General features: G+C 47.0%; 1 protein-coding gene across 13 annotated transcripts in view; it reads right to left on the bottom strand.

The window, feature by feature from the left end:
- The window catches only part of MAP7D1 (MAP7 domain containing 1), a 56727-nt gene that overhangs the window by 14210 nt on the left and 18180 nt on the right, over positions 1 to 24337 (bottom strand). For 6 of the 13 annotated variants that reach the window (XM_081018307.1, XM_081018300.1, XM_081018306.1 and 3 more), the window contains exons 2-6: positions 13021 to 13479; positions 11214 to 11282; positions 7311 to 7477; positions 6037 to 6151; positions 1524 to 1634 (exon numbers count right to left, since the gene is read on the bottom strand). In XM_081018307.1, coding sequence (XP_080874433.1) covers positions 1524 to 1634; positions 6037 to 6151; positions 7311 to 7477; positions 11214 to 11282; positions 13021 to 13479 — 921 coding nt within the window. The remainder of the gene's footprint in view (positions 1 to 1523; positions 1635 to 6036; positions 6152 to 7310; positions 7478 to 11213; positions 11283 to 13020; positions 13480 to 24337) is intronic. The other 7 variants (XM_081018309.1, XM_081018308.1, XM_081018310.1 and 4 more) reach the window with 3 other exon arrangements.

The raw sequence follows: 24337 nt of genomic DNA, 5'->3' as shown, positions 1-24337 counted from the left end.
GGATCCTACACAGGGTCTCCATCCCTGATGCAGGAACACCTAGATTATGGAACACTCTCCCCATGAACACCTGCCTGGCTCCATCCTTGCTTGCCTTTCAAAGGGTAGGATTTAAACTGATAAAAAAATGGAAGGCAGACAGGCAGGAAGGAAGAATCATTCAGACCAGGGCTGGTTATTTTATCTGGCGTCAAACCTAGGATTAGCTATAGGAAATAGGAAAGGAGCGACTAATATGGCAAGAATATAGCTGAAAAGCAAGTGTTCAAATAACAGCCCTTACAATGTAGTCCAATGTTAATATTGCAGGTTGAAGTTAGGCTGAAGTGAAGAGAAGACCAGCGTTAGTAATGCAGCATAGGGGCTGGGCTGTGAAAGTATCACACTGATATTGCAGGTTAAAATGTGCAACCTAATGTTGCATAAGAGGTAGATCTGAGCATGTTCCCTACTCAGACCCTCTCCCAGCCCAAATCCAGCACCTGGCTGCCTTGTGCCCCATCGTCTTGCATGGAGCCTGGCACCAAGGCACTTACTCTGTGTTCTCTGGGAAAAGCGAGTTTGTTAAACCACTCTGGGAACTGTAACTCATTGAGAAGAATAGGGATATCCTAACAACTCTCAGCACGCTTAACGAACTACAGTTCCCATTATTATTTGGGGCAGTGGTTTGTTTCCTCAGAATCAGAGTTAGTTGCAGGAAGTCCAGAACGAGAATCTTCCCCGCACATGACTTGGTCCAACCTCTGCTTGAGGACCGCCAGTGAGGGAGAGCCCACCAACTCTATTTTATCTAGACCATTGGTTCCATTGTCAAATGGCTCTTATTACTGTCATCATCTTTCTCCTAATGTTCAGCCACAATCTCTCCTTCTCCTCCTTCTCCACATACTGCAGTTATGTGGGCACTGTGCCTATCACCCAGATCTACCCGTTTACTTTCCCTATTGCATACCCTGCCGTTCAGGATCTATGTTCACAAAGGAGGACTATAAACTTGCATTTAAAAAAGGATTAAAGCTTAGGTCCTTACAATGCTGAATTTTTTGCTGAATACCAAATTCTGTACTTCTGTGCTTGGGCGGAATTGCTACTCAAACTCTTATGGTGTTATAGGTATCTTAAAAAAATAATAATACCGTATTTTTTGCTCTATAAGACTCACTTTTTCCCTCCTAAAAAGTAAGGGGAAATGTGTGTGCGTCTTATGGAGTGAATGCAGGCTGTGCAGCTATCACAGAAGCCAGAACAGCAAGAGGGATTGCTGCTTTCACTGTGCAGCGATCCCTCTTGCTGTTCTGGCTTCTGAGATTCAAAATATTTTTTTTCTTGTTTTCCTCCTCCAAAAACTAGGTGCGTCTTGTGGTCTGGTGCGTCTTATAGAGCGAAAAATGCGGCAATTGATTTAAACGTGTTCGCCAGCCCTTGGCCAATGGGATAGGAATGGATACAGGTTTTAAATCAGTATCGCCCCTTGCCCTCCCTCACCCTGGCACTGCTGGGTGCCCCAAGGGGTCTCTTACTTCTACTGGGCGAGTTCCAGAGAGTGGCAGAAGATTTGGAGAGGCGCTTGTTGATTATAGAGTCCACATGTTTGGGGAGATTTACGGCAGAGAGGGAGCACCTGCCCGCACCTACGAGAGGGAAAAGACACACGGGTGTTAAGGGCGGTGGGGGTGGGAAGTGGCGGTCATGCTAGCATGCAGCAGCAGAGGGCAAAAGGTCATGCAGTGGAAGGAGCAGGAAAGGAACGGAGACATTTGGTGGAGGGGTTTTGGAGTGTGGTGTTTGGTTCGCCAGTCTGCACCGTCTTGTGTCATGTCTGCAAGGGTACAAGACCAGCACCACCTGTTCTCGTGCTGATCCACAGCACAACCACACCTTGTTCAATGGCATGCCAAGGCTCAGCCTGACACAAGGAGGGTTGGCACATTCACTGCCTGAGAGTATACAGCCCCAGGAAAGCAGTACATCCTGGGTTTTGTGAAACAAAAACGCCCTGTTTGGTAAGATATAAAGAGCCTAGTACCCTTTCCTTCTACATCCAAAGCAGAAAGTGCAGGCACCGATTCATAGCCTGCTCCTGCTGCACTTTTATCAAAATCAGGTCCCATCAAACAGCCATGATTAGTACATATAGGCTGGGACCTTAGTAGCAGATTTTAAATACCAGGTTCCTGGCATCCCTGAACGCTCTTATGAAACATTTCCATTATCACAGTGAATACAAGATGGAGGCCAGACTGTGGTACAGAAAATAGCTGTGCCCAACCACAGGTGTGTCCCTCTTCAGGCTCAGACACCAAACAACAAACTGGGCTGAAAACAATCAAGACCCTTCAAATCAAAATGGCAAGATTTGTGGTTTTCCAAGGAAGGAATCTCCATTCTGAAGCAACAATGCTGAGATTTGGGCCTGAATAGGTAACCAAACGCCTCAAAAGGTAGCTGGATCTTCTTTCTCAAATTTAGCAGTTGTTGGTACCCCCAACTATTAAGATGTTATAATAGTTCAGTAGATACTGGTAGTTAGTTTTTGCCTGGCCTTCCACTCTTGCCATCACCGTCAGAAGCCCACCAGCCATGTTCGCTGCCATGGCAACCAAGACACCTGCCACTCAGTAGGCCTTTCATTGATTCTGGGGAAGGACAAAACTGATGAAAGTCTGATGCCAAAACATATAGGTTCAGATGCAATGTTAGTCATACCTGAAATTAATGGATAAGATTAACTGTGGTCCAACAACTTTTGTTAAAATCTAGTACTTTGTAAAGAGTTCACAGAGACAGACGGCAAAGCCCTGGAGATGCAGGTGCCCCAGTTGGTTGCATTTTCTGAAGTAAACTGTGGAGGAAATTTCCCCTGAGGCAAATTTCTGACAGACAAAGAGAGATTTCTATAGCATTTGGACAGGCCCTCAGCAATTTGATAGGAGATAGAGGGAAATAAAAGAGTTTTTATCTGGGTATATATGTATGTGAGATGGTTGTAGCTTAAGATAGTAAAATATTAAGCTTGTTGCATAGTTTGCTTGAAGGAACTATGATGCAGCCCCATGAGAGAAAGTTCCACAACGACTTGTTTACCCCTCTCACTCCTTTGGTAGCAGGGATGGAGAACCTGTGGCCCTCCAGATTTTGCTGAACTACAACTCCCCTCAGCTCCAGCACACATGGCTAGGGATTATGGAAATTATAGTTTAGCAAAATTCAGGGTTCCCCACACCTACCGTAACAGCTTATAATGAGTATCCTGAAGCTGTAAAATGCCTAAGATGCTAACTCAAACCCTTCTAGCTCTAGCGGGGGGAAACAGAGGAAGGAAAATATGTGATTTGTCCTCTTTTTGCAAAATGCAGTCCTCCCCGGTGAGAACAAAGCTCATATTTCAGACTGGCTGGAGCTCTAGATGGAAGCATTCCTCTAAGATCAGGTTCCCCAACCTTGGGTTCTCAGATCCTCTTGGACAATATACCAGCCCCAGCCAGCACAGCCAATGGCAAGGAAAGATGGGAGTTGCAAACTAGCAGCCTGTGGGACCCTAAAGTGGGAAGGTTGTCTCAGAAGGAGGGGATATGCCGCAACATTTTGTTGCAGGTCTCACTTGTCATAACAAACTGCAATTTGGAGAAGGTATAGCCCCTGCCCTGGAGGAAGAGCTGTCCTGTACAGAGTCACAGCACTAGGTGTAGATTACAGCTAGGGGACAATGAGAAGTCATTACAATCCACTGGAAAAGACATGCAGATGATCAAGCTCTTAGCCAGTCACCATGAACTGTAACGGTTGTGGTCTTGGAGTAGGGGAGACAGGGTACTGATTCCCTGCTCAGCCACAAAAGTCACAAACAAGCAAATAAATAATGTTAAAAGAGGTACTTTAAACACATATAGAATGTTCTTCTGCCACCATTGTAACCACCCATCAACCAACCTCAGTCCATCTAGGACTAAGGGTAAGAACATCCAGGATGAAGGGCAAGTTTCTCAGCAGGCATAAACCCTAGTACCTATCATTTCAGAAAGGTATTTAGCTATTTATTTAGACTAGTGACCTTTCCTACCTCAAAACCGAACACAGCTAATAAAATTTGAAAAACTCTGTGATATCAAAACTATAAAAAGCAAAGGAAGCCAATTAAATAAATACACTACATTAATCCACATATACATAAAACCTCAAGTGAGACTCATAACCAGCCCAATGCCTGTGGAAATATTAGATGGTTTGGGTCTTTCTGAAAAGCCGAAGCGTTTGGGAACTTATTTATGAGATTTCTTACCCGTCCTTCACCAGAAGGTCACAGAGTGGGTTACAGCAATAAAATATACTATAACACACACACACACACACACACACACACACACACACAGTTAACAACTGTAAAACAAGAAATGTATCACATCAGTTAAAAACAGTTCTATATATAAAAAACAAAGCAAACATTTAAGAACAACTCCATGCACATGGTTGCATATGGAATTGTTTTTAAAAGTTTGCATTGTTTGAGGTTCCATTCATGAAAGAAAAATTCTCAGGGGTGCAACCAAACAGAGGAGGCCACAACCGTTGCCCTATAACCAAGTAAAAATATAGGACTTGGGAGGAGGGTCCCCAGTTCCTGATCAGAGGGCTTCTATAGGAAGAGGATCTCTCTTGAGAGGAGAGGAGACTGAGTTGTTTGTCAGGAAGTTCCCAGATTGAATTTTGCCCTTGCAATAAACTCACTGAGCTGACTTTAGGCAAGCCACTTCCTCTCTCCCAGCTAGGACAGTAACACTGAGCTATATAAGAAAGTAAAGCAAGCCCCACTGGATCAGGCCAAAGGTAATTCAAGCCCAGCATCTTGTTTCCCACAGCGACGAATCAGGTACCTCCAAGAAGCCCACAAGCAGGCATGAATGCAACAGCCCTCTCTCCTAGGTTTGTTTCCAGACTCTGGTACTCAGAGGTATACTGCCCCTGATCATGGGGGTTCCATTTAACAGCAGTCATGGCCAACAGACCTACCTTACAAGGCTGCTATAAGGATTCCAAAACCATAATACATGTAAAGTGCTTCTAACACTCTAAAGTGCTTATAGTGCTAATTAGGAGGAGGAGGTTTAGTCCCAGCCCACTCAGGACTTCAGCGTTCAAAACCAAACTGAGCACTGCAATAATCCAGTTGCTTGCCTGTCATATAGCTATGCTAATCACTCATGGCCCGGAAGAAAATAAAAACTGATTTTAGCAAAGCTTCCCCGTCTGATTGCCTGGAGGGAATCGTTACTCACCACAGGTTACCAGGCAAGCTTTGATTATTGGCTTGTCTGCTGTCTGTAGGGAGCCCTGCTAAGCCTGCATAACAAACTGCATACTCTCTTGCAAGCTCTTCTCCACAACCATAAGGGCTCGAAACTATCTTCGATCACAAATCATAGCTTCTTGGGATGGAAAATTCCCCTGCAGATACTGAGCCCTTATATATTTGTGCCCTGAATTACAAAAAAAGCCTTGCACCTAAGCTTGTGCTGCCAGTGCCTGTGGACTAAATCAATTGAGCCAAGAGCATCACGTGCCTCACTGCCCAGCCCCAAGAAGACCTGCGTTGTGTCACTCTCTTGCAAAACCTGATGTCCAGAAAAAGCAAACAAGTGAGGAAACAGATGTGGGAGGTTCGGAATAGCACGGAGGTAAGGAAGGGGTGTCACCACACCAGCGCATCCAACACCATAGTTACCATGCCAGAGCATCCACTGGCTAGTGGCCCTACTGAACAGCAAGCTGCAAATACATGGCCAGCTGCCCCCATGCAAAAAGGGCTGGTTTGCAATCAATCTAATTACAAATCAGCATGCAAAGGCCCCTTCTTGATCAAGCGCATGCACGTGCAAAAGCACTGAGCCCCACTCCCCCCATGCTACCATTAGTGATCCTATCGAGCTCACTCTGGTCAGCCTACATGCGCTTATTTATTGGCTTCCCCCCCCCCCCCCAGTGGATGCATGTCTGTGCCTACACAAAGATGCACATGTGCCAGATGTCTCCACTCACCATCCTTGTGAGCAGGGGAGCCCTGGTGCAGGGCACCAGCCCATGACCATCGGTGCTGCCGGATTTCAGCCCAGGTTTTCTTTGTTGAGCGCTGGATGGCAGCTTCGTAACGCTCCTGATGAAGAAGGGGAAAGGGGAGGAGTCAGGAAGGACAGAGCCTCTGTCTGAATCCCTAGAGAGCTGCTGCCAGCCAGCATAGACAGTACTAAGCTAGGTGGACCATTGCTTTGACTGTATAAGGAAGCTGCCTATCCTGTAAAAACACGCCTTGTATCATCTATGGGGCAGGGGGTGCTGTTGTGTGCAGAAGGCCCCTGGTTCAATCCCTGGCATCCCCATAGCATCTGACTGGCATCTGAATCATGGGAAAGCCTCTGCCAGTCAGTGTAGGCCTGTAGGCAATACTGAGTGAGATGGACCAATGGTCTGACTGAAAATAAGGCAGCTTTCTATGTTCTATGAGAGACACTAAACCTTCAATTGCCATTTCAGAGCCTTGGAGGTAAGGGTTTGGATGGAGTGAATAACAAAGGAGGAGACAAAAACCCTTCCCCAAGATCTCTAGGTGGATATGAGGTTGCTTGGTTTACTTTTTTGGAAAAGGTATTTCATAAGCAACGTGCCCCCCACCCACCCACTGAAACGTCCCTCTCCAAACCACAAACCAGTAAAAGGCTCTGAAGGTGTCAAAATAATTAATTCAGGTCTCTGGAGAATAGAATTATAACAGAGATATTTTGCTGCTTAATGCTGTTGGATTTTATTACTTAGAAAACACTGTTTTTCTGTATTATTATCATACTACAGTGGACCCTCCGGATACGAACTTAATTCGTTCCAGGGGTCCGTTCGCACCCTGAAAATAACGCAAATAGAGCCGCGCTTCTGTGCACGCACGCAGCACGATTGAGTGTTTTTGAACATGCGCAAGGCGCGATTGAGCACTTCTGTGCATGCGCACGCCAAGAAAACCTGGAAGTATACACGTCCAGGTTTGCCGTGGCCGTAACCTGAAGATTCTGTATCCAGAGGTATACGTAGGTAGAGGTATGACTGTATTGGTTTTGTATTATTATTATTTTGAAGAGAGCTGTAGTCCAACATGCATTTGCAGAGCACCACAGGTTAATAGCTACCCTTGTCCTATGCAATTCCATTTCCTGCTGCCTGGCAGTTGCACTGCAATCCGCAGCTTGCCTCTTCATGTGCCTTGTTGCCGGCTCTCCTCCCCTTTGCCTGCCTCCCTTCCTGCTCCCAAGCTACCCCAAGCCCACCTTGTTCTTCTCCAGCTTTTGACGCTGGCGTTCCTCCAGCACTGCTCGCCGCTTCTCGGCACGAACCCGCTGCTCCTCCAGTCGCCGCCTCCGCTCCTCCAGTTGCTTTTCACGCAGCACCCGAGCCTTCTCCTCCTTCTCCAGCCACAGGACCCGCTTGGCAGCTACTGGGGCAAAGACCAAGGAATAAAGAGGGAGGAAAGCAGACAGAAGAGATAAAGCAATGTAGTGCATAGCCAGCTCTGCCTGCGCGCGCGCGCGCGCACACACACACACACACACACACACACACACACACACTTCCTCACTCCTGGGACATATTACATTACAAGGAAATGGTGTGGTTTTCATTTCATCCAACAAGTCCCTTAGGCAGAGAGAAGGTTAGTATTTTGTAGAAGTCTTGCAGTCTGAATATATATCTGAAACAAACACTCTGCCACCTTCCTGCTTATAGCCAGATCCTTCCAGGAATCTTGCAATCCCAGCATGAAGGCAACAGCCTCCCCCCACCATTTGCCTCATAGCACCTAATAGCCACTAACAGATCTTCTCCTCCATATATTTGTCTAAAACGATATGGCCTCTTGTTCAGCTTTTAAAAACTATTTAAAATGAATGTACATTATTATCGCTTTTAGCTCACCACCTAGGGAACATATAGCAGGCTGGATGCGGAGGGATGGAAATTCTGACACAGAATACAACAAAACAGTTCTTGCCAACCTGGCTCCCTCTAGGTGTTTTGAACGGCAACTCCCATCAGCCCCAAGGCAGAGGTGGAGAACCACACCCTCGAGGCCTCCTTTTGCCTGATGTTTGGGACTTTCCCCAGGCCGCACCTCTTCCCCAGCCACGTCCTCTCCCCACAGTGCCCACCCATTAGCCTGGCTGGAAAAGAGTCACTAAACTCTGATAATGGCAGAGTTTAGATGGCATGTTGCAGATCCAGCCAGCAGGCATGGAGGGCAGATGTTAGCTCTGATGGGCTCTGATGAGCACTAGGATGTCAGATATTGATGCTGGGCCTTCATGCTTACACATGCCAGGGATCAAACTTGGGACTTTTGCACACAATGCAGATGCTCTCCAAGAGCTATGGCCTTTCACCAAACAATTAAGCTGCCTTATACTGAGTCAGGCTATTGGCCCATTTAGTTCAATGTGACTGGCAGAAGCTCTCCAGGGTTTCAGACAGGGCTTTCCAGCCCTACCTGGAGATGCCAGCGCTTGAGCCTAGGGCCTTCTCCATTCAAAGCAGATGCTCTGCCACTGGGCTGTGGCCCTTCCCCTTTAACTACAGCCATTACTGCCACCATCATCTTCCTCATCCCCACTGCCTCTGGGTCGTACCCTCGACCTGCACCTCAGGGGCAAAGCCCTAAGTCACTGGGGCTAAGAAGCAGACCAATGGTTATAACTTTCCCCAGTGCATCACTTCACAGCGCTGGACCATTAAAAAATAATAATAAACATTAGAAAGCGGGAGCTGGCACTAGCTACAACAGGCCCCTGGCATTCGCTTCTGTGCTGATGCCAGGCCTGGGAACAGTCCAGAAAGAGGCCAACTACCTCATCTGATGCTCGTGATAACTGGCCTGCCTTTTTATTAGGGATTTTATTTATTTACTTTGGGGGGGGAGGAGGGAGGAGGAGATTTGAAGAGGTTGTAGTGTAAAGAAGGAGAATGTCTGCACTTTTAAAGTTAGGTGAGGGGATAGGTGGCTGCTTCCACCTGCCTTGTTCTGTCCTCCAGCACTGGGAGCCTTCATAAAGCAGCTGCTTCCAGAAGAACTATTGAGAGGGGTTCTGGTATAAACGATGAAGGAGAGCAGTTGCTCATTGCTAATGCTTTGGGGCCACTTCTGGATGTGAAGTTATTGGATACTTTTACTTTATCAACTGGTGAACTTTATGCTCACTTTAATTTTGATGGATGTTAAATATACGGTTAATTGTTGATTTGTTTAGTGTTATGTTGTTACGTTATTGCAGTGATAATTCTACTTTTTATTATGCAATTATTACTCTGGTGCATTTAGACTGCTTTAAATATGCAAACCGCTTTAGAGAACAGTTGTATTTTGTGGGACATGGTATATAAATAAACTGACTTTGACTTAAGGTTATCGTTTAATTGTTTTTATGCATTTTGCATGCATAATGCTTTCAAATGCTTGCAAGCTGCCTTGAAGCAAACTTTGAAAGGCAAGGCACAAATACTTTAACTAAATAAAAATAGGACCTATCTGCAATGGAAAGCTGGGTTGGCAGGAGAATTGGAAGGAATGAGGGAAAATCCTGCAGGAATTCACTCAAACAAGGAGTGGGTTGCAGTAATTGAACCCCTAGCTTCAGGAATGAAGCCCACAGCTGGTGACAGCAAGCTGGGGGGGGGGAGAGGGGGGAAGACCCTAAACAACAAAGTGGATCAGGATACTAGCAGAGAAGGAGGGAGGGGCAATGCAGTCAACAAAGGGAATGGGAAGCTGGCCTGAAAAACACATTCAGGCCAAACAATGGGGGAATGAGGGTGGAAAGTGATTTAGACTGGAGCGGCAAAAGTATTAGGAGGGGGAGTGATGGTGTGGGCAGTGCGGTGCAGAGGGAAAGCAGGAGAGAGGCCGCAGAACAGAGAGCAGCACCCAGCAAAATTAATGACTAGAGGTCTACTGCATGGGAAAGGAATCTTCTTTGCCAAGACATTACCTACAACACATCTCACAGATGCACATGATGGGGGCAGAAGGGGGATGCATAACTGGATGAAGTTTGTGTGTTTGTCTAGACTTGCTGGCCCAATGGAACGAAGGAAGGAAGGAAGGAGTGTGATGATTTCTCTCCCACTCACAATTTGGTACACGTGAGAGATGAATTTTCTCAAAATACAAGAGCCGTGCAAAGTCGTGTTCTCCCAGACTCCGCACACGCAGAATTACTGTTGCGGGAGGGTGAAAGGATAAAGATCAACAGCCTCACCCCACTACTGCATGTTCCTGTTGCCACTCCTGCAGCCATCCACGTGTTGGGGGCTGAATGTCTGCCACAGGGAGCCTGCCCTGTTCATTCGGAGATGCTCTCTGGGTGATTTAGAGTCCTGGAGGATCAGGGCTCTAAATCACACAAGGAGCCTACATACTGTGCTGCAAAAGGTCAGCTACAAACATGGGGGAATGGGTATAGGATGGGGCTGGGCAGGTGTAAGAGGTTACTGGTCAGGGTTAAGAAGTTTCTGCTTGCTCTGCTGCTTATATGATGGTAATCCTGTGGGAGGTGGGGAACACAACTGATTAGGCAAATTGCATGCAAGTAAATGCATGTTAAGGTTTTAACTCACCTAACTAAATCCACAGTAAAGAAGGGTGGAGAGAAAGCTATCTATTCTGTAAAAATTTAGTTATCTGGCAATTCTTTTTCCGCATTCTCATATGTTTGTACCAGCCTGCTGAGAAGTTAGCAGCCTGCACTTCTGTACTGGCAGAAGAGGAAGGAAAATCCCCTCTTCCAAGGACAGCAAGGAAATCCAGGCTACTAGTTTCTTAGCAGGTAAAAAAAACCCCCACTCTGCAGTCTATCAGATGGACTGACTGGCAGAGGAATCACAAAGCAATCTATTCCCCTTTTGGCAGTCTACTTTGTGTGCCAGCTGTGGAAGAAGCGGCTTTCCTTCATGGCCATCACAGAAACTAAGTTGACTGGTAGAGGAGAGACAGAGAGATTGATCCCTTCTTCATCTGCCTTCTCACTCACCTGTATGAGACCTTGGAGACCACTGTCAGTCAGTGTGCAATAGATAGATGGACCAAAGGATCCTGGGCAAGGATCCCAGAAGATCTGCAAGCTTCATTGCCTGGAGAGGGCCTGAAGCTTCCTCTGCCTCACAAACACAAGCTTGCTTCTTACCTAGATGTTTGGCTCGTTCTTCCCGTCGCTCTCGAGCAAGTTTGTGCCTGGCTTGCGCCTTCTGGGTATCTGGGGAAGAGAAGGAAGAGGTTAAGCCAGTTAGAAAAGTCATGTGCAAGTCCATCCCACCCCCTGCAACCCTGACGTTCATCAAATCCTCTTCATGTCTGCACCAGTCTTTCTAGACTACTGTGTCCCACTTGGATCTGAAGGGGGTCACACCAGTGGCATCACTGGCAGCAGTATTATTATTATTAATAAAGGAGAAACAAAAACAAACTATCAATGTTTATATTTTTAGAGAAGTAAAACAGCAGGGTGGGGAGGAGGAGGAAGACAAGTAAGGAAGAGTATAATCACACAACAAATTAATATGAACAGGGAGGACTGAGGCTCCAAGTAGGACCAAAAATCTGAAAAGAAGCAAGAGAACTGCTGCAGATGATACTGTGACTCTGCCAGCCATCATGCGGCCTTCTCTAGCACCAATTCAGGGAGCCAACTCTAGATGCCTGGTGGCGATATACCCCACGGTGGAGGAGGAGCAACAGCAGCAGCAGCAGCAGAAGGCTATCAAGCCAGGCACATAAATAACCAAAAAAACTACTAGCTTGCAAATGTTTGCACTAGCTATTTCCATGATGGACTCAGGGGAGTGAAGGCCCTCTTCTCCCTGGGCAGCATGGAAACGCAAGCTACTCATCTCTCAGCAGGCCAGAATGAAATGTTGCCTTCTACCAAGTCAAATGGAGGAGAAGAAGAAGAGACAGAGGAATCCATCTCCTGCTCTTCTAGCCTGCTACATTTCCAGGTTGGTTGCACAAGAAGAGATTTACGGAAGAAGAGATTTTCTTTCCTCCATAGCTAGGGCAGAGATGGAGCAACCTGCCTCTCCTCTCCCAGCCAGCTCACATGCCTGCACAGAACTAAATATAACACTTTCCTCTTTCTCTGGTTTACTAAGAACATATGAGAATAAGAGCCTGCTGGATCAGGCCAAGGGCCCATCTAGCCCAGCATCTTGTTCTCACAGCAGCCAACCAGGTGCCCGAGGGAAGCCTGCAAGCAGGACTTGAGCACAAGAGCCCTCTCCCATCCGGTGGTTTACAGCAACTGGCATTCAGAAGCATTACTGCCACCAACCATGAAGGCAGAACATAACCATCCTGGCTAGTAGCCATTGAATTTATTCATTCCTCTTTTAAAGCCACCCACTTTGGTGGCCATCACTTCCCCCTTGCAGCAGTGAGTTCCATAATTTAACTAGGTGCTGCGTGAAAAAGTAATTTCTTGTACTTTCTTTTTTCTGACTTGAATCTTCCAACAATCCTCAGACGTCTACAAGTTTTAGCATTATGAGAGGGAATCCTTTCTCCTGTTGCCTTATTGCATTTCTTACCACAGGTTTTTAAAATTGTTTTATTATATTGCTGTAATTTTTAGTGCAAGCTGTGCAGAAAATTTTGTATTGAAAGGTTAAATGAAAGCATTTTAAATAAAGAATAAAAACAACACTCACATGGGACAGAGATGGGGAGACTCCAAATGGGGAAGGCCTAGGGTTCCAAATGAAGCCCACAGGACAGAGGTTCTCTATTTCTGCAGACCCCACCCATCATAATGACAAACCCCTGGCTGCCGTGTGTGTGTGTGTGTGTGTGTGTGTGTGTGTGTGTTTCAAACAGAGAAGCTGCACACTTATCTGCTGTCTTTCCACAAGAAACAAACAGTTCAGGAAAATTATGTGGTGACAAAGATTCTCACCCTGCGAATTTCTGATCAGCTTCGAGTTCTGCCCCAAACATACCTTGTTTGGTCCGGGGTCTGGAAGGCCCCTGGGCAGGGGAAGGCTGTTCACTCTTGGGTGCTGGTTGTTGGGTGCTTTCCTGGTGATGTTCTTCTTCTGTGGGAGGCGATGCCTGGGCACCTATCGGCGGGGGGCGGCCATTCTTAGGGGGCAGGGCCTCCATAGCCAGGAACGTTGTGGCAGGCAGTGGACCGGCCTGGTTAGTCTGAAGGGAAGGTTTCGCTTCCACAGGGGGCACCGTGGCAGTCTTGACACCCGGGGGACCATTCTGAGCAGGCGGCGTTGCCCCTGTGGGAGCGGCAGCACGCGGCAGAGGGGTGGCTTCTGGTGGGAGGGGAGGGAGAGGCTGGTCACTTGGGTGTGTTTCTGTCTCCCTCATGAGGGGCGCCGTGGCAGGCGAATGGCTAGTCCGTTCACTGAGGGGGAGTGGGGTTGCTTCCGGGAGGGTACCTTCCGGGGCTGTAAGACAGAAGGAGGGAAGAAGGCTTATGAGGAGATCCCCTCTGAATACTTCTCAGGCAAGCTCTCCAGAGTTAGGCAAGCGATCCCTCCCTCCCCTCACAGCTTGAGGCAGGGGTGCCAGGCACAGCTCATTTAAAGTAAACAGCAATCGCAGCTGGGCACAGTGCCAGCAGGGCACAAAGACCCCTTCTCCCTCAGGCCCGGAAACTGGCATACTCAGATGAAGCAGCAAAGTATCGTTTTATGGGCCCTACGTAAAGTTGCCACCTTTAGGGTGGTTGTCCCCCCCGCCCCATAGGGTCCCTGTACCTCTAATATCTGCACAGCAGGCCAAACACAAAACACAAAACCCTCTCCTGACACCAAGTGCAGTTCACTTTTTGCTTCTGTAAGATTTCCTGAGGTGGCTGTTTCCAAGCTTCCCTCCTCTGATTGTTAAATGGAGATGGAGGACTTCAAAGGAGCTGTGGGCCCCCATTCTTCTACCCACCCACCCTGCCTGGAGCACAGGCACCCGCAGGAATTTTTCCAGGGTGTCTGTGTGTGCATGCATGTGCAAAAGAAAGAAGCACTGAAAAGTGGGGGCGCAGGATAGTTTCTTGCCAAAAAGAGAGAGAGAGAAAGAGAAAGAGAGAGAGAGAGAGAGAGAGAATAATAGTGCCTCCTATCTCAGGTTCTACAAATATTTTACACTTTCTATTAGCTGGTTCATGTAGGGGGAGAAACTCACGGCCACCCTCCGCCCCCAAGTGCCCTCGATCTGGACCAGCCCATGATCTGGACCAGGAAGAGTCAACAATTCACTCCTGCTTCCAGTTACATAATTCACTGCCATCCCCAACATACACACACACACCTCCCTCGTAGCAACAGAGTCCTTCACAGACAACAATTAAGTAATGGAACAAGAATGTCCAGCGTGAGACCTGGCGGAAGCCACAAAAGAAGGCTATAAATGCTTGCCCCGCCTTGTGCTGAAGAAGGCTCCTTGCAGACTCCTGCAGGATGGAAGGCATGAAGAAGAGGCAGGGGAGAGGGTGAGGTGAGGCCAGCCAGCTAGCGGTCAAGATTGAAGGGAGAGAAAAGTCCTGGGGAAGGGAGGGGACACAGTGACAACAAAAAGACCTGGGGTGAGCAACAAGTGGAAACCAAATATCCTGCATCAAGCCATTATTTTTGAATGAGAAAAGTGGGGGTTTGGAAGTGTTCCGACTCAGAGAAGCTCCTCCATCAGATCAAACCCCCTCAAAGCTACGTCATGTAAAAAGCTTAAGGGAAATTGCAAAATAAAGCAGTCTTCTCCAACCTAGGGTCCTCCAGCTGTGCAGGCTGGGGCAAATAGCCCAAAACATCTGGAAGGCCCAGCTGGACCGTTAAAAAAAAGAGAAAAGAACAGCAGTTAACACAAACTCCTAGCCTTGGATAGTTATTTTCATATTTAGAAGTTATTTGCCATGCTGAGCTCTTGGAATGAGCATTCCCCCAGCCTGGGCTCACCGGTGACTAAGTTGTTATGCTGCTGTTTTCTGCCTTCTTCTTGCAGAGCTTCATAGCAAGGATAATTTGCTAAACATGCTTCTCAGCTTGCAGGAATTCCTGATCTGAGTCACCTTTGTCCCATGCATCTCTGTGTCACAACCCTCCATCATCACTCTGGCTGTAAACAGCCTGGAGTGGCTGCCTGCAGAGAATCCTCCTTTAAGGCAAGAGGTTGTCCCATCCTCACATATATCCTCTCTGCTCTTCAATCTGGATGCATCCCTTCTCCCTGAGCAAGTGGAAAGACCTGCTGTTGCACTCGGGTCCTGCTTGCGGGCTTCCCATGGGGGCAGTGTTTCTCAAACTTGGGTCCCCAGCTGTTGTTGGGACTACAGTTCGCATCATCCCTGACCACCGGACCTGCCAACTAGGGATTGTGGGAGTTGTAGTTCAATAACAGCTGGGGACCCAAGTTTGAGAAACACTGCAGATAGGGACATCTGATTGGCCACTGTGAGGACAGGATGCTGAGCTAGACGGGCCTCTGGTCTGATTCAGCAGCCAGGCTCTTCTGAGGTTCATCCCTGCAACTCAACTAACCTCACTTCCTGCAAGCAACTCTGCCCATTCTCCTGTACTTCCCCTTATGCCTGGAACTCTGTCCCAGAACACCTTCTGTAGAACATCACTTCCCTTTGTTCCTTTGGACCCCAACACAAAATGCATGTTTCAGTGAAGCCTGTAACATCAATCTTCAGTCCCTATTCCAAAGTGATACACATCCCAAGTGCATGTAACAGAATTCACACACTTTTTATCCCTGCAGTACAGGCAACTGGGGTGGGAGAAAACGAATGAAAGCAACCCAGCAAGGTGTGGGGGGGAAATGTGTTGGAAACCTCCCCCCAAATTATTACATGTGTAAAACTGAAACACACCCACACCCAGCTTTATATCTCAACAGGCCAGATACAGTGGTACCTCGGGTTACAAACTCCGCTAACCCGGAAGTAGTACCTCGGGTTAAGAACGTTACCTCAGGATGAGAACAGAAATTGTGTGCCAGCGGCGCAGCGGCAGGCCCCATTCGCTAAAGTGGTACCTCAGGTTAAGAACGGTTTCAGGTTAAGAACGGACCTCCGTAATTACCGTAAGTTCGTAACCAGAGGTACCTCTTTACTTTGGTATCAGCCCTGTCATTTGGCGCTTAGTCGGTGTTAGAAATTCCCTGGGTGCCAGGTGCATTTTACCACTGACACGGGTCCAATTGCAACTACATGGAGATTTCTGGGTGCCAGGCTGGTGACAGTCATCTCCATCAACCCAGTTTAAAAACCTCTGCCTTAGTCCATAGTTAATACCATTTCCATTTCCACTATGTGTGTTTCTCCTTCGTGCATACTGGGACAAGTGCAAGCTATAGGCAAGCAATGTAGTTGAGATCATAGAATCACAGAATTGTAGCGTTGGAAGGGACCCCGAGGGCCATCTAGCACAACCCCCTGGAGAATAGACATTCTGCTGTGGCAAGCATAACCCAGGTTTTAAGTGCCATTTGATGCCTAGCTTATATAGCTGAGTTTCTAACAATGCCTTCGTAGGCTCTTTGGGTGCTGTCTTTACATTTCCAGAATCCTGTAGAATTCTCATGTATGTTGCTGACTGGGAGCGGCCGCCGAGACCACCTAACACCGGTCTTGAAAAACATACACTGGCTCCCAGTACATTTCCAAGCACAATTCAGTGTTGGTGCTAACCTTTAAAGCCCTAAACGGCCTCGGTCCAGTATACCCGAAGGAGCGTCTCCACCCCCATCCCTCAGCCCTGATGAGGTCCAGCGCCGAGTGCCTTCTGGTGGTTCCCTCACTATGAGAAGCAAAGTTACAGGGAACCAGGCAGAGGGCCTTCTCAGTAGTGGCACCCACCCTGTGGAACGCCCTCCCACAAGAGGAAAGAGAAGAACAACTACCAGACTTTTAGAAGACATCTGAAGGCAGCCTGTTTAGGGAAGCTTTTAATGTTTGACAGACTATTGTATTTTAATATTTTGTTGGAAGCCGCCCACAGTGGCTGGGGAAACCCAGCCAGATGGGTGGGGTATAAATAAAAAATTATTATTATTATCATTATTATTATTAGGAGCAGTAGCAAAGCGTCACACGGAAACACCCTAGGGAGCCTCATTCTATCAGTCCCCTGAAGCCCACTATAGTGCAGCCTTCACTAGAAGGGGCTTTCTCGGGCCTTGGGCCTCAGAGAGGTACCATCACCAAACTTTATTACGGTCACAGACCAGTATAAGATAAAAACATGCTAATAAAATAAAGCACATAAGACTTAAAAAGAGGAAAGGGATAAAAGTGATTATAACTCACGAAACGTAAGATAGAAACAAAAGACAAGCAGTTAAAAGCAACTATACAAGGGGGTGGTGAGAAAGGTAAGAGCTTCAGAGCCCAGGAAGGGATCTACTGAATCAGGCTAAAGGCTCATCTAGCCCAAAAATCTCATCTCAAACCACTGACCCCCTTGAGATACCCAGCAACTGATATTCAGAGACATAACAATTTTTATAATGAATTTTTTTTTATTTGCACCCTGCCCATCTGACAGAGTTGCCCCAGCCACGTAACACCTCCAACACTCCATGCATTTTGTCTGATCCTCTTTTAGAGCCATATAGGTTGGTTGCCATCACTGTCTCCTGTGGGGACCAACTCCACAACAGCTTCATGCCCTGCGTGAAGAAGATGTAACAGTGTCTTAGGAGCAGAGCTGAGTGGACTCCCTGACGGCGCCCTCCTGGTCTTGCTCATCACCTGCCCACTGTTCCTTTCTTAAGACTCGAGGTGCCCAGGATTGAACCAGGGACCGTATGCTCATGAAGCTTGTGCTCTGCTTCTGAACTCTGGCCCCACCACCTTCCTCTCTGGCAAGAGACATGCAGCCAACAGAAAATGCTGTATATTTTCTGCTATCCCCAATCCCCCCCGCCATTCCTTTAAACCTTTAACCATCTCTGCATTGTGTAATTAGCAGCTACAAGTTGCACAGTCAACAGAATTGCTCCGTTGGGTAATGATGGATGGTGCATTTCCATGCACGAGACAAAGGGACCTCAGCAGACAGAAAGTAAAGAGAGAGGGAGGTGGAAATGGGGGGGGGGGAGCGGCGGAGGAGAACAACCGAGTGGCAAGTATGGAAGGGATGGCGGTTGGCAAGGAGATCTGGAGACAACTAGACCCCAGAGCGTTTGAGAAATCGATTCCAAAGAGCGCTGCAAGTTTATTTCAAATGGCATTAACAAATTTCCTTTTCATTCTGCTGCTCTTCCACAGCCAACTCAGTTTAATCATGCCACCCAGGAATGCCAAGCAGGGGTGGTGGTGTGGGCTTTCCTGCGCTATCGTAATTAATGTTTTGACTAACAAAGCCGTTCTTCCAATCCATGTTAATTAAGGCCCATGCCACAGCTGCTGCAGAGTATCCAGGTGATTTGGGGGGCAGGTCTTGGGGAAACGTCACTGCTGCCTGAAGAAGTGGGGGAAAGAAGCAGGACTGCAAAAAGAAAGCCCACCATGACTCTTCCCAGAAACTTCCGAATGACATTTGGCAGGGTCTGCTGAAGACAGCTGTTTCTGCAGCCACGTCTCTGTTGAGAGAGGATGGACTTGGCCCTTCTCTGATGGCCTTCTGCCACTGTGCAACAGGCTTTCTTTTCCAAGCTGCTAATTTTAGGAAGGCAATTACACTAAGTCCAGCCATTGGTATTGTCTCTACATCATGGGTAGTGGACTTTTTTTTTTGGCCCGAGGGCCACATATCCCGTCAGCTAACGCTCTGCGGGCCACATGCCAGCAGGGAAGTGAGGGATGGTTGGATCTGTCCATGTTTATTTCTCTCTGTTTTCTCATGTTCAAGTCTTAAGAGTTCTCCACACTTCCACTTGAGTTTGGGATTATTATTTTTAAGTCCCAAAGAAAATTCACCAGCATTCTAATGTGAATTTCTCCAAATATTTGCAATTTCCCCCATTATACAATTTTCGCAAAGCAATTTCCCCATTACTGTATCCTATTTCCAAGAATATACGCATTTTGTGCATACTTTACCTCAGTATAAGCATTCTGTACACTTTATTTGGCTACAGAACTGCGCAGAAAAATCAGAGAATTCTGAAGGACAGCGGTGTTTCGGTTTGCATATTGTTTCAGAAGTGCAAATTAGCTAAATATAAATTCCTTCAAATGTAAACTGAATCGGATTTCTCCCTCATCCCTCGCAGTGGGTGTAACTATTCCACATGCTCTCCTCTCTCATACGCACACACAGCCCTGCTCCTCATCTGATCTTGCCTCCTCCCCTCCCATTAGCAACTTGCATCCCTACTACTGAGCTTTCCAGTCCCCACCCCCACTTTATGCTGTCCTCACCACTCCAACTGGTGAGTTCCTGGGCGGGGGGGGGGGGTGAGCAGGCACTGACAGATGCTCTGTCAGCGAACCACAACTCTCCCTTAATTTTATTCTGATGTGTTTCTTTGGCTAGGTCCCCACCCCAGCCCCAATATTTGGCATTCAGAGGATTGGCAAATAGTGCCCTGGGAGATGACATCATTGTTCTTGATGTGAAATAAGTGGCTGTGCTTTATCCCATCTCTGCCCTACTCTGGGGAAGGGCCATAGCTCAGTGTCAGAGCACATGCTCTCCATACAGAAAGTCCCAGGTTCAATCCGCAGCCAAGGCTGGGAGGGATTCCTTCCTGAAATTCTGGAGACTCACCGGCAGTCAGCACAGATGAACAAACGCCTAACTCAGTATAAGACAGTTTAGTAGGTCCGTACCTACACCACTATCTGTAACTGTAGGCTCTTGTAAGAACTTCCAGCTCCAGATTCACCAATATCCTGTTCTTTGTCCATATAGCTAGAACACTGGCAAAGACTGAACATGTACACAGACAGACACAGAGATGTGTCTCCTTTGGCACCTGCTGCATAAGGACACATTGATGGCAAGACCATAGTAGAGTCAGTCTGCAAGCTCAAACAGGAATATTCTTTGTAAGTAACTACCGTTTTCAGAAACACAGCATGTGACTTTGGTACAAGGTTCCAAAAACTGATCACAGCAGACACTGTTGGTGCACCTGGCCAATAAAGCACTTGCCTTAAATTCTGCATCTCGCCCCAATTATGCAGCTGGAGGGAGAAACGTCATCACTCAGCTACCTTAGCACAACCTATTCAGATTGCAAAAATAGTGGGTTTTGGAGAAGAGGGAGGAAGGCAGATTGCTTCTGAGCTAATCCTTCCTCCTAGAATTGCCACCCTTTGTTTACTCACTTTTTACGGAGTTCCCAGTTAATGTCACGATCAGCCAGTTTTGTGGTGTTCTGTTGTGGTCTCCCCTCAGGCCAGATTTGTGGCAATTTTGGGGTAGTAAAATACAGCTGCTGCACAATTTTGTTTTGTGCAGACAAGTGTTGATGACTCTTAATGGCTACTATAGCTTTAATTAAACACTTCCTGTTTGCAGTCTCAGGTAATTTATTGCTTTGCATTCAGTGTGGCAGTAAAACTAGTGAGGAATGTCCTATTAATTGCCTGCCATGAATAGCCTTTTTAATACAGCCTCCCAGAGTTCATTTCTCTTCCCAAGGAAGGGGGACTATTTAACTAGAAAAATTGTAATTAAAGCTTTCTTCCCTTGCCCATGGGGTGGGCAATTTTGAGACAACTTTTAAGGGGAAATAAATCTGCCACTAATCTTATTGCCATGCTCAGCATGAAACAATAAAAACATCAAATAAAAACTGAATGCAGGAAACTTTTAATTAACATTAGAAAGGACATTTGCTAAATGGAACTTGCTTATGAGTAATATTATAGAAGGGATCTTGGCCATGGGGAACACCATTGCAGTATAATCTAGCACTATATGCTTACGTCGAACTTCTAATTTCACTTCCACAAAATTGTGGGAAAGCACTGCATAAATAGGGCTAAAGGCCCTCATCTAGAATTAAGCAATAACAGTACAGTGGTACCTTGGTGTAAGAACAGCCCTGTTTACAAACTATTTGGTTTACAAACACTGCAAAACCGGAAGTAGTGTCCTGGTTTGCGAACTTTACCTCGGTCTAAGAACGGAATCCAAACAGTGGAAGGGCACCAGTGGCGATAGGCCTCATTAGGGAACGTGCGCCTCGGTTTAAGAATGGTTTCAGTTTAAGAACGGACTTCTGGAACAGATTAAGTTCATAAACTGAGGTACCACTGTATTTGCTGTTTATACCCAGAAGAAGGGTCCATGAGGCTTGCAGAATGCAGGCAGGGATGGGCTTGGTATCATTAGAAGCTTCACAGTGCAGAAGGGATGAGTAGAGAAATCCAGCAGACAAAACTGGTTTGCATGAAGTAGCGGATTAATTACTTATTTTTAAAAGGGGGAGGGGTAACAATATGGGGAGGGGCACAGTAAATGCCTGAGGCCCATGTTGAACTATTATTATATCCTCTGGCCAATGGAAGTCTGATGTAAGCCAACTGTTTTCTCTGACTCTTTTGCTGTAGACTATCCATGCTGTTTTTTGTGTGAACATGGGGACTAGAAGCATGCAGTCAAAAAGATTAAATAACTACTACATTTAAAAAGGAAGTAGTTTGCACATTTTGTAATCTCTGGTGTGTTCACAGATGACTCTAATCCCCATCTCAGAGTGTGTTCACATTACTGCCTAAGAGCCGCCAGTGAATGCATTTCCCAGCTCTTTCCCCCCTAGCTGTTCACATCAGCAGGGCTTCATAGTGTCATATTCATTGCTGTTTGTGTTCACACACAGGGAGCATGGGAGGGGATATCTCTACCCTATGCAAAGGTGTTTACATCTTGTCTAGAGAAGATAGGAACTGGCTTAAGGATCCCAGGGCTTAAGGACTCCAATCAGAGTGAAACTTGTTTGAGAAGCATCACATCAAACAATAGTTTTTTGTAACGAACTACAGGGTGGCGCTGTGGGTTAAACCACTGAGCCTAGGGCTTGATGATCAGAAGGAAGCGGTTTGAATCCCCGTAACGGGGTGAGCTCCCATTGCTCGGTCCCTGCTCCTGCCAATCTAGCAGTTCGAAAGGACGTCAAAGTGCAAGGAGACAAATAGGTACCGCTCCAGCGGGAAGGTAAACGGCGTTTCCGTGCGCTGCTCTGGTTTGCCAGAAGCGGCTTAGTCATGCTGGCCACATGACCCGGAAGCTGTATGCAGGCTCCCTCGGCCAGTAAAGCGAGATGAGCGCTGCAACTCCAGAGTCGTCCACAACTGGACCTAACTGGACCTTACAGTATACATATGTCCTGTGATCATGCATTAAAAACCCACCTAGCACTGGAAACGCAGTCAGTGTGCAGAAAATGGGAATATGATGGACACAGTCTCAGTGCAAATGTCAATTTAGCATCCAAGTTTCAGCAAGACTCTGGGCAAAGCAACTCTGGGAAAACCTTATTTTCTATTGACTTTAAAGGCCAAAGGCAGAGAGCCGAGTTCTTCCAGTCTGACCACACACACACACACACACACACACTTAGAAAAAGAGATGCAAAAGTTGAGCAATCTCCTCCAGCTATTTTTCCACCAAACTGCATTCAGTTAAAAAGTATATTTCCACAAGTGTGGGCACGTTCTGGGTGCAAGGTTCCCTTCCATCACTGGCAGCTTGGTTTTAAAGGGGTGGGGGTTGCACTTTCTGTCCATACACGATGGCATCTGCTAATGGAAAGATGTAACTCTGGGTAGCCTGCAGGACTCTGAAGCTGGGAGTGCTTTCAAATTGGTCACAAGATCTCCCTTCTTTCAGTTTTTGTTCCACACCCGTGATTCTTTCCAGTTTACAATGGGGCAGGGGGGAAGGAAAGATGCTCACAGTTATTCTGTATCTGCATGCACACACACACACACACACACACACACACGTGTCAAACCGAGGCCAAATGAGCAAGATGGGAAAGGCCCGAAGTGGGGGGGGGGGGGAGAGTGAGGCAGGAGGGAGAAGGATGGAATCGCTTGATGTACTTAAGTCATGGGAACCGTGAGTGACTGGGGGGGGGGGCAGGAGTAGGAGGTGGAGGATAACATAAAAAAGGTTGCAGCAGGGCAGAGAAACATTTGGCATCAGGGAGGGTTTTGCTTTGAAAATTGCTGTTATGACAAAAATTACATAAGGCTGTCAAGTAACTCAAGAACGCGTGGCTAATTGAATCAACTGCTTTCCGCACCCCCCCCACCTTTTTCTTTTTACTAAGCCCGAGCCCCAAAGCAATCTAAACACACACAGACACTGTTATCAATAGAAACACACAGTCACATCCACATTTAAAGCACAAGGCTCCCCCAAAGAATCCTGGGAACATACAGAGCTGCAATTCCCTTAAACTACAACTCCCAGCTTTCTTTGCAGGAAGGCATGTGCTTGAAATGCATGGTGTGGGTGGGTGTGAACCAAGTCACCACATGAGATCCCAGCAGTGAGGTCCACATAACACACCTTCCAACATTTCATAGACTTTTTGTCCTGCCCGCACGCAAGGATCGCTGCTGCACAAAGCCCCCCTGCCACCCAATCAAATGGTTATGCATTACTGCTGGCTCTGCATCAGATAAGACCCAGCAGCCAGGCTCCTCCTTCTTGTGTTCTTATGACCACTCTCAGGTTCTCCTGATGACATGTTCCGGGCTAGATAATCAGATCAACACTTGTGTGGTGAAGCCGGGGAACATTCAAGACTCCAAATTTAGTGGCACTCATTTAAACCACTGCAGTCGGGAGGCTGCTGGTTCTCCATCAGACTGCTTCTGAAATAAAGATTAGAAGCTTAAAATAGGCACTTTCACCCTACACAACCCTTGTGGCCGTAATTCGGCAATAACTCGAGGCAATTTCCTGAGTGGTGGTATGTTGGCACCCCACTACCTCTCATGCTAGAGATCTGCCTTGTATACAAGAGGTCAGGTTTAGGAAATGCCTACAGGATCTGATCAGCATCTATCTAGTCAAGGGGTCTGTTTCCAGGCCGCAGAAGTCAGGTAAGCCTTTGGAAGCTCACAAACAGGATGTGACCACAGCACTCCCCCCAAGATGTTTGTACCCAGCATCTGGCAACCCTAGCTCCAACTATGTAAATGTTCAGCAGCTTCTGCCACCAACGGCAGAACAGACTGCAAAACAGACGGCAGCAAATTGAATTTTGATACTTTAATGGAATGCAACTGAGCATAATTCTGCATATTCCTTGAAACGCAACAGCAGGTGCCCTGCAACAGGTGGCGGACGCAGTATGCCTGAATTGGGAAACCCTCTTCCTCTGAATGTTTACCCACAA

Source organism: Podarcis pityusensis (genome assembly GCF_964106645.2).
Source record: "Podarcis pityusensis genome assembly, chromosome: 8".
Taxonomy (NCBI): Eukaryota; Metazoa; Chordata; class Lepidosauria; order Squamata; family Lacertidae; genus Podarcis; species Podarcis pityusensis.
This window is presented reverse-complemented; position numbering and strand designations above follow the sequence as displayed.